The 10,269-nt window shown below is 43.6% G+C and overlaps 1 protein-coding gene across 2 annotated transcripts; it reads left to right on the forward strand.

Annotated features, from left to right (window-relative positions):
• On the forward strand, positions 1-6,282 carry CD59 (CD59 molecule (CD59 blood group)). Of its 2 annotated transcripts, none has more exons than XM_058839302.1 (4): positions 1-133; positions 2,331-2,403; positions 3,092-3,193; positions 4,665-6,282. In XM_058839302.1, the coding sequence occupies exons 2-4, from the start codon at positions 2,340-2,342 to the stop codon at positions 4,856-4,858; spliced, it is 360 nt and encodes a 119-aa protein (XP_058695285.1). In that variant the 5' UTR covers positions 1-133; positions 2,331-2,339; the 3' UTR covers positions 4,859-6,282. The 2 variants fall into 2 exon arrangements, with proteins under 2 accessions (XP_058695285.1, XP_058695293.1); XM_058839310.1 differs by lacking the exon at positions 1-133 and adding an exon at positions 162-1,104.
• Positions 6,283-10,269: the final 3,987 nt, after the last annotated feature.

A 10,269-nucleotide genomic window follows, 5' to 3' on the forward strand; every position in this document is an offset into this window, starting at 1 on the left:
GCTTTCGGCTCCGTCAGCGGCTGCCGGCCTCATCCCCGCCCCGCCCCGGGGGCGGCACCGCCAGGAGAGGCAGCACCGGCAAAGGCAGCATCGCACCCCGTTCCCCGCACACGCCAGGATTTGCCCGGGCAAGGTGAGCGGGACGAGCCCGGAGCAGCGGCGGCAGCGCCGGGGGCCCGGCGAGGCCAAGCGGTGGCGGCGGGGGGAGCGCGCCGGTCCCCGCTGTGGGGGAGAGAAGGGGGCAGAAAGCGGAGAGAAAGGCGGCTTTTCCCGGGAGCTGCGAGGAGCGGGGGGCAGCGTTTGTGTAGAATTGTGTGCTTGGCCCGGGGCAGGTGTGCTCTGGCCGTGCCCTGAGTCACGGCGGCCGCACCGCAGTGCGCTGCGCTGCGCTGCGCGGGGCCGAGGGACGGAGCGGCCGCGCACGGTGGTGGAACGCGGCCAGGAGGCAGCGGCACCTGCCCCGCCGCGGCCGGGCACGGGACACGGTGAGCCGCTCCCCGCAGGGATGCGGCTCGGGGTCCCCTTCGCCCTGTCCCTTCCCCTTTCCCCCCGTGCTGTCATTTGCGATGACAGCAGCAGCAGGTCTTGTCCGCCTGCCTTCTCCCAGGTGGGACTGCAGAGAAATTCTGTTTCACAACCGGGCGCTGAGCCTTCCGTGCTGTAGCAGTTGCTGTTTCTTGTCATTGAGATGGGTCGGATGCTTGACTTATAAGACTAATTTAGAAAATTCGGTCTAGGAGATGTTTTCTGCTTTCATTTCTTTTAAGCTATGTTGAGAATTGCTGTTTATATATATAGTAATTATTTTTCAAAGGTCTGAATTTCCGGATGTCTCACACAAGAACAATTACCCATTTTCCCAAAAATAGATGCATTGAATTTTTTGGTTTGGTTGGCTTTGAGGATTTTTATTCATCTGCCTTACATTTATGCTGGTCATGACTTGATGTTGCTAAAAGGCAAAGCTGTTTTTGTCTGCCAACACATGGGTGACTGAGGACTCCTGGAAGATGGAGAGATTCCCAGGGTGATTCTGTTTGCTGCCCAGAAGGGCCCCTGCTGTATCCACCACACTTAACAGTGCTCCTGTAGATCCACGTCACTGTGGGTCGAGCCTCTGGCCTTGAAAGGCTTCTTGCAAAGTTGTTTACACCCAGAAAATAAGCTCATCTTGAACATTATGGTTTTATTTTTTATGTTTTCCCCTCAGCTCAATAGTAAGTCATACAGAGAGAAGAAAAAAGAGAGCAGGTTGGGTTTTTTAGTCATTGGATGGGGTTTCCTAAAGTTCTTTTGGATAGGTTTGGGTTTTTTGTCAGTAGAAAAATTAACTAGACTTAGGGTTGAGAGGCATTTAAATACTTTTTTGCTGTGAACCCATCTTTTTAAGTCCACAGTCACTGTCCTGGGAGGAAAAAGCTCCATCTTAACAGAGTTAAGGTCTGTCATGCTAAAATATTACAGCTGCAGGCAGAATTAAGAGCAATGACACTGTTTCACTACAGTTTTATCGGATGTAAAATTTTTTATCTGAATATTTTTAATATTTTGGAACATTGAATGTCCCTTGGGCTTCAAAGACAAACACAAATCATGTCCTCCTAGCACAAGGATGTTCCCTCTCTCCTTGCTATGTCTGCTTGATGCCTCCTTGGAATATCCTACTCTGCAATAGCAGAGGTTTTTTCGTAGGAGCTGTGATTGTAGCTCAGTGTGCAGAAATCTGTCTGTGAACTCCTGCTTTGGAGCTGCCTATGTTTTAAAAATTCCTGACCTTCCCATCTCAGGCTGCTGCCTACAGATTGCAGCAGCCATGGTGACCTGAGCCACTGCTGCAGGCACTTGGTGAGTTATTGCCCGTGTCAGTCCCTCAGTGAGAGGGACAAATTTTTGGGAGAGGCAAAACCTCCTGTAGAGCAGCCAAACCTCTTGCAACCCCATGAGAGAGGAGAAAGGAGAGCAGTCTGGCTCCAGGGTTACTGGGGAATTGCTGAAAGAGAAAAAGCATTTGAGACCTTTCGTTTTGTTAGGTGCATTTGGAACTGTGAGAAATTGGGAGGCCTGTTGAATGGTGTAATCAGAGAGGAGAGAGGAGACCCATCTGAGCCTGTCAGGGCTCAAATATCAGTTCTGAGAATAAAAATCCTGTTCTCAGAATAAAAATCCTGCCTTGGAAGGTGCAGTCATTTTTCTCTCTTGTGTTTCCCTGTTTTTCCTGGACAGTGCTTTCAGTTTCATACTAAAACAAGTCTTGAAGCCTCAGTTCATCAACGGGCACTTTGTTTCTAAGTAGAATAAACTTGTAATTCCTCTTTATGCCCTCAAATTAGGCAAGAAGCATGACCAATATGAACTGCATCCTGCTGACCACCTGCATTGTTCTGATTGCTTTTTGTGGCTCTGGTGAGTAGAAGAGAGGGACTATGTGGTTTCATGTTATGACAGAGGCTGAGAAAATCATGGAAAAAATGCCAGAGGGAGGAAAAAGAGTGAGAAAGGCCTAGATTATTTAATACCACTGTGGGGAATGTCAGTAACCATCAAAGCAGGGCTCAGATTCTGTTCTGATTGTCTTGGGTCAGGAGAGAGAATTGGGGTCAGGATGTGGTACTGCTTAACACAACGGAAAACTGGTATTTTGCTGCTAGGAAGTGGGATTCTTCTTGTGTGAATTGGAAACCAGTGTGTAGTATGGGGAGAGGGAAAGGAGAGGGAATTTAAAAAATTGATAGAATAAAACTCAGCTGTATCTGCCATTGCCTGGAAAAGGCAGTCTTCAACATTTAATATCTTGCTCTGCAGGCAGATAATGGTAAGTGTTTTTAAAAGTGACATAAATACATGCTTCAAGATGTGCCTATCAAAATTTCCAGCCTCAATTGGTACACTGACATAAGCTTGTCAATTTTAACTAAAGTCTTGAGTTTAACAGTTTTAGCTGAAGTCTTGAGCTTAATAACCAGGCATATGTTTCGTGACAATTAGATGCAGATAAGTGATTATTCTTTTTTTTTTTTTTTTTTCTTTTTAATGGTGCTGCTGCTGTCTCAGTAGTTTATTACTCAGTGAAGATAAACCCTTGTTGTCTTAGGTTATACCTTAAGATGTTACCACTGTGACAACAGCCCTACTGTGTGCAGGACCAACAGCACCTGCTTAACGACTGAAGACACTTGCTTGCAGTTGAAATTTGGTATGTACAGTGTCCCACAGACCTAAAATAAACCCACTTGGATCAGCTTTCATTACCTCTAATCTGGCCCTAGCATGCATTTCTCAGCCTCACTCAAAAGGAGCTTGCAAATACTCTTGAAGGTTGTACTTATATCCAAGCCATAATGTGTGATTTAGATCGGGGAGTTGTAGCTGTACAAGCATGTACATAGATAGCTGTATATACAGATTTAAAAAATAAGCAAACAAATAAACAAAAACACACACAAGGGAGCTTGAAAAAAAAATAAGACATTGAATTTAAAATACAACTTCTTATTCTTTGTAAACAGATAAAGGATGCCTAGCCCACAAAATAAAGATGCAGATAAATGGCTCAGTCATTTATGAATTGACACTATTAAAATAAATTCTCTTTTCCTGAGGGTGAAGTGATTCATATCTCAGGAAAGACATCTTTAACTAGATCAGGTTGCTCAGTTTGGCCTTGAATGTTTCCAGGGATGGGACATCCATCACCCCTCTGGACAATCTGTGCCAGTGTTTTACCACCCTTATCCACTCTTCTGGCTCTGTCTTCTGCACATTTTTCAGAGAGCCTTGTCAAGTGCTTGCCTAGGCTGCTCAGGGCAGTGCTAGAGTCCCCATCCCTGGAGGGATTTAAAAGCCATGTGGATGTGGCACCTGGGGACATGGGCTAGTGGAGAGCTTGGCAGTGCTGGGTCAAAGATTTGACTTGATGATCTCAGAGGTCTTGTTTAACCTAAATGATTCTATGATGATTCTATGCAGGCTGAGCTGGCTGGTGATGCCAGGTACTACTCAAGCTCCACCCTGTATTTCCCAGTGAGTGAATTGGGTACACACCGCTAAATTCCTAGTGGAAGCAAATTTGGAAGCTTCTAAACACTTGAAATAAAAAAAGCAAGTACATGGCTGTGGCAAAAACAAAACTATAGGGCTGAGGCTGAGGGCACAAATGGCCCATGAACTACGGGACACAAGACTTTACAAAAAGTGTCCCTCCTGGGGACACTCCTGAGAGGCCAAGCCCAGTGATCTGTCCTTGAAATTTCATGACAAATTGTCATTCCCAGTTTGCTATGAAATTTGGGAGTACATTTTATATCTTATTAGCCGCTGCTGTGCAAAGCACTGTGGGTGGGACTGTGATCAGATATTCCACTTTTTGTACACAATATTTCTTACTAGGAGGTTTGTGCAACACCTTTCTGAGTGTGGGGTCAAAGAACCAGACCATGCAGCTTCTGCCTCCCTCCACTGCCCCTGATGCCATGGCAACACAGACCATAAGGCCTCCATCCAATTTCTGTGTTTATACCACGGGCCCTGTCACAGACTAAGCTTTGCCTTCTCCTTACTGTTTTATTCTCTAACAGTGGCAGTCTAAGCATTGCTTCTCTCTCCCTACCAAAAATGGTGTTACTGTCAGTACTCTCTTAATCTGTTTAATTTTTTTTGTTCCATAGGTAAATTGAGAACTTTCTCCTGCTGGAAGGCATCCCAGTGCAGTGTGAATGAAATTGCTGATTCCTTCCTGTTGGATAATTTTGAATTCTTTTGCTGCCAACACGATCTGTGCAATGAGAGTGCGATTACTGGGGTTAACAAAGCAGCCTTCAGTATTGCTTCTGTAATGGCCATGTTATGGATGCTCCTGTAATAATCCTGGTTTGTAAGCTGCCCTTTCAAGATGAAGTTACACAAAACCATTAACTCTTTTCTATATTGCATATTTTCAGCTCCTATCCGTAGGCAGAAACATTCCCGTGTAATTTTAAGTTGTTTCCCAGGGTTCTGTCTGTTAAATCTCCATTAATGGGAAGGAGATGTGTGTTGTTACCATCTGTTTTGATCTGTTCCCCTGTTCATGGGGAAGATCAGCACTTGTGGTGTTATCTTGTGGAGAACCTGGGCAAACTCCAGTGGGTGATGTGAAGGAGAAGGAACACTGCAACTTTTCTGCTGTGAATTGTCATTTTTTTCCTGTCCCATAAACTGTCATTATTTTTGGTTGGCATTTCTGTGGGTTTTGATTTGTTTTGCTTTGGATCCTCCTTGTCACAAGCCAAGCAGTAGATTTGCCCTCAACACAAGATGTGTTGGATCATAAGTGTACCTTGCTGCAGTCTTTGTGATGAATATGGAAATATTCAGTTTCAAATCATGTAAACACTTTGTTCCCATCACTGTACGTTTGTGTTTTTTTTCTACAAGCCAATGATATAACCTTGTCAAGTGCTGTTATTTTGGGTGAAAGCATCTACATTTCTTAAACCAAAACCAAAATACTGTTACAAGTGAGAAACACTTTTCCTTTTTTTTTTTTTTTTTTTTTTTAATATATATATTTCTGTGAGCATGTAGACAACATGTGATAACTTCTTTTTTGATATTCCTCATACATTATCCAGGCTTAGGATTTTAAGTGAGCATGTGCTTTGCACTGAGTATTTATTGGTATACTGAAAATCAATTATAATATGCTAAGGAGTTGAAATGGCACATGTAGGTTACTTCCCCACTAGCTTTTGAGTTTTGTTGAAAACAGTGACATGTAAACTTAACCCTTCAAGCTTCCACCTAAGAATATTAAAATCTTGCAGAACTTTCTTTCCATAAATGCCAATGCACAGTATAGGTGTGTATTTATATAGCATGAATAAAACCTGCTCCATCTGTAGGTGTGAGGGGTCATATACTGAAATACTTGCTGTGGTGGAGACATACCTTGGGACATCTCTGGTACCTGGGGACCCTCTCAGTCAGGTGGGATGCCAGATCCTCCTTTTTCTTCTTCTGGAGCTGAAGCTATCCCTGCCAGAGTTGTGTCCATTGCCAATGAGATACCCTCTTCCTGAGGACTCTTGCTTGTGGTCTTGACACTTGTGACACCAGTTCACCAGTCACAAGGGTGAACAAGGGTGTTGTTCCAAATCCCCAATGTATTCCAAAATGTACCTTTTGGTTGAGCATATTGTAGCTATGAAAGTGTCCTGGGATCTCTCCCATCACTTGAAATACGGAAGTCGTCCTGTCTTTGATTAATAAAAATGTCAAAAAAGAAGAATGTGGAATGTGTGGTGATTTATTGGTATTTACAATTGGATAGAACTCCAGTGGTTTCCATGGGAGGTGCATCAATGCTTCCCATCCAGAGACTCAGCAAGTTCCAAGTAGACTTCTCTCCTTCCTTATTTCTATTTCCCACTTGATTAAAAACAGACACTGGAAGACAGCAATTTCTGAACAATGACTTTTCTGCTGCAGCACCATTTGTCAAACTCAGGCTCATTTCAGGTGAAAAAATGTTAAAGCACTGACTCAATATAAATTGGGGGAAAGTTTGTAGCAGAGAGGTATCTTTTGTTGGAAAAGGTGATAGATTCCTTATGTTTAAGTCATCCTGATGGCAGCATTTTTTTCTCTATTATATTGTCCATGTCTTCTTTGATGGTGGTACTTTTAAGCTTGTTTCATTGCTGTATGTCCTGCATATATAAAATATTCTCCTTTTTTGATAAGTGCAAAAAGAAGCTCTGTATTTTGTGTGTCTAATCTTTAAGCGATCATTTTTGCTATTTATTTTTTCATAGCCTTGAACATTTTGTCTAAATTATCATACTTCTTTTTGTTTCTCTTCTAGAAGGAGTCTAAGCAATGAGTCCTTATGTTTTAAATGTGTTATGTTGTTTTTGTAAAGATCAACCAGAACATGATTTAATTCCTGTAAGGTTTGCATTTTGTGAGTCTGGCTGTGCTGACTACTGAGCCCTCTCCTGTAGTTTGAACAGCAACTGCTCCTTGAACTTCAGCATCTCTCCCCCTGCAGCTGCTTCGTTATGCCCAGATTTGCTGGCCAATCCACAAAGAGGACCATTAAAACCAAGAGAGACATTAAAACTTTAATTCAAATATTAAAATATTAAAATCTGTCCAACTCTGAGTCCACCAGTCCACCGGACTCTCAAGTCCTCTGCAAAGCTGGTGCCTGGGGTGATTCCCAGCCTTTGGGGTGAGTATCACAAAGTGGTGCCTGAATCCCAGGCACTCCTAACTTTGGGCGTCCCTCAGTGGGAATATCAGCCAGAGATTTTGTGTGGTTCAGCTGTGCCCTGTAAGACCCAGGAGAATGCAAGATAAAGGCAGAGTTAGTGGCTGTGCCGCCGTACAGAGGTGTCTTGTTGCCCCCTGCAGCAAATGCTGGGTAACTTGTCACTGTTGCCGGGGTTGCTTTGGTTTTATTTTGTAATTATCTGAGTAGTTTGCTTTGTTCTGAATTAGTGGCATGACTAAAACCTGGTCCTTTGAGTGTGCATTTTATGCCACTACACAGAATTTGTGTACTATTGGTCATCTGATCATCCAAGAAATTCTTCCCTACATTTACTTCTCAGTTGCTCTCATAACCAGCAGTCTCTTTTGGGGGAGGACCACACAAGTTATATAGGAACAAGAAGGAGAAAGTAACAAATGGAAGCTTCAGCAACAGCAGGAATTCATTCTTGTGATCTGTTTTTACCATTAATTCCTCCTCCAAGTCCTCATGGTGGTGACCAGGTATCCTTTGACTTGAACTTGGGCATGGAGAGAGCTTGGAAGCCTCCTGGTACTGGTAGGACTCTGGAGCTTGTACACCTGGTTGAGAAGAGTTTAGCGATATCCCGTGTGAAATCCTTCTCTAGTTTTACCAACCCTCATCAAAGATGAGGTGGGATGTCTCCGTGTTATTTCAGGATGCAGGAAATTGTGAAAAGAAGCAGATGCAAGTGGAAAAGCAGACAGGCAGGGCAAGCAATTTCCTCCCACTGCTTTTTGGTGTGACAGGAATGAGGAGGCTGACCAGTGAACTGCTTTATTTTGTAAAAAGGAGCTGCTAAGATAACAGAATAGTCCCAGCAAAGAGCTGCACATTAAGTAATTCGCTGTTGCACTAACAGGGGCATCTGGATACTGCTGTTATTAATGTTATTAATATTAAATGCATTTAACAACAGTGGTATTCCTTCAGGTGGAAGTGAGCTTATTGTGTCTGAATCTCTGTGTCTCCAAGGGCTTGGATCTCACTGGTAAATAGTCAGTCCTAAGCTGGCATCACCGTGGCAGAGTTTGGCTATGCCTAAACGTCCAAGAAAGCATTGTCTGTGAGATCCCTATGTTTATTGAGGCAGAAACAAGCACACTGCACTTTCTGACTCCACACAAGGTGAATATTGCACTAACAGCACAGTGCTAACACTATTCTGCATTTTAGAGAGAGAGAAGGGAGCTGCGAAATCCCCAAAAGAAGTGCATTGTCATCTCCACTCCCATCTTTCCAAGAATAATTTATACATTGGGATATAATGGAGACCTGCAAATGATAGTATTTTTATGGGTATGACAATTTACAAGCATAGGGAAAACTGTCCTGGAACCTAGGAAAGAGCAAATTAAAAATGCCTTTGGTTTCTTCCCAAGTAGAATGAATTTTAAAAAAGAGGGTTTGGAGCAAAGTTCCTCTCCCGAATAACAAAATCTCTGCATGTGATCCAGTGTTGGTTCTATTTAAGGGATAAGCAGTCTTGAATTGATTGAGATGCTTCTGTACCCATATCCCAGCACCTTGTGAGTCCAGCTGAGTTATTCATGGCACACCAGCACTGTTCAGGAATGACAGCTTCACTATTCCTCACTGCACAGGGTTGGTTTGATGCTTGATACAATTCAAACCAGCCCCTTACACCATTTTGGTAGATAGGGATGAGACTGAAGCAATGCACTCCTGTTTTCTCCTCTCACAGGTATTCGGAGATGCTGCTGTGAGGCAGGTTTGGGGAAAAGCTATGGAGACACTGCGGGATGTGTGGGATCACAAAGGTTACAGGTTGAGAGGATGGATGTTGTAGTCAGATTCACTATGGAATTTATTTTGGAGACGGCTGCAAACCACAGAAACCTCATTCTCCAGAGGATTCTCCAAGGAGCGCTCTGTGCCACATGCAAGCGCGCAGTTCTGGAGTTCATTCCATGCTCAGAGTCCTATTTCCAGAGATGCTAAAGTCTTCCAGGGAGCTTCAGGCATCAATCATCATCAGCTGTTTTGTTCCTAAGTGGTCAAGGCTTGGGTGAGAACATGCAGAGTGTCATTGTTTAGCTCGCATCTGAAATGAATGACGGTAAGAGTGTTGCACCAGGAAAAGATTAAAGTGATTAAAATGACAGCCACATCTTGAAATGGAATTACTTTTACAGTCTGATGGGTTTCTTCTTTCCTGCTCCCAGTCATGGTAATGCTGTAGGATCCTGTGAATTGAGGTTTACTCTCTGTTCCGTGGGATGAAGTGATGCTTGTCTGGGGAAAGGTGGGGCTGTAGCCCAGAATCCAGTGCCAATTATCTCTAGAAAGCTGCAGTTTGCACACAGATAAAAAGACTATCTAAAATATTACAAAATGCAGAATAAAAATGCTGCTGCTTTCAGATACAAGGCACAGCTTCCTTTTGCACCTGCTTGTTTTACCCTATAGCAAGCTGGAGGTGGTTTTCTTTTTTTCTGCTAAGAAAAAGGATTTTCAATCCATTCCTCTCCCTGAAAGTGAGATCAATACAACTACTGTTATGACAATTCCCTTTCTTAACAGTACAGCAGCCAGTTTTTCTAGTATGAAAGTGTTTTTAAACTTTATTTATAAATATCTCTCAATTACATTATACACGGCAATGTTCTGAGGTGGTGGAATTTTATTGGAGACTTTGGCATTGCTCATGCGTAAATATAACAAACCAAAGAAGGCCTTTGTCTTGGGGTAATGGCTTTAAATTGAGGGAAGGTGAGTTTAGAGTAGATATTAGGAAGAAATTCTCTTCTGTTGGGGTGGTGCTGAGGCGCTGCTCACCTCACAGGTGAGCAGTTAATAAATACGTGGTAATGTGTAGGGAGAAGTATGTCTGGCTTGTAGGTCCCTGCTTCGTCACAGAAAAACGGGGGAAAAGTTTGGGAATTCCAGAAAATCGGCAGGCCTCGGGAGCACAGCGCCCTGCGGGAGGCAGGCGGTCCTCCGCGCCGCCAGGGGGCGCTGGGGGGAGGGGGCGG

The sequence above is a fragment of the Poecile atricapillus genome, chromosome 1 (genome assembly GCF_030490865.1).
Source record: "Poecile atricapillus isolate bPoeAtr1 chromosome 1, bPoeAtr1.hap1, whole genome shotgun sequence".
Classification (NCBI taxonomy): domain Eukaryota; kingdom Metazoa; phylum Chordata; class Aves; order Passeriformes; family Paridae; genus Poecile; species Poecile atricapillus.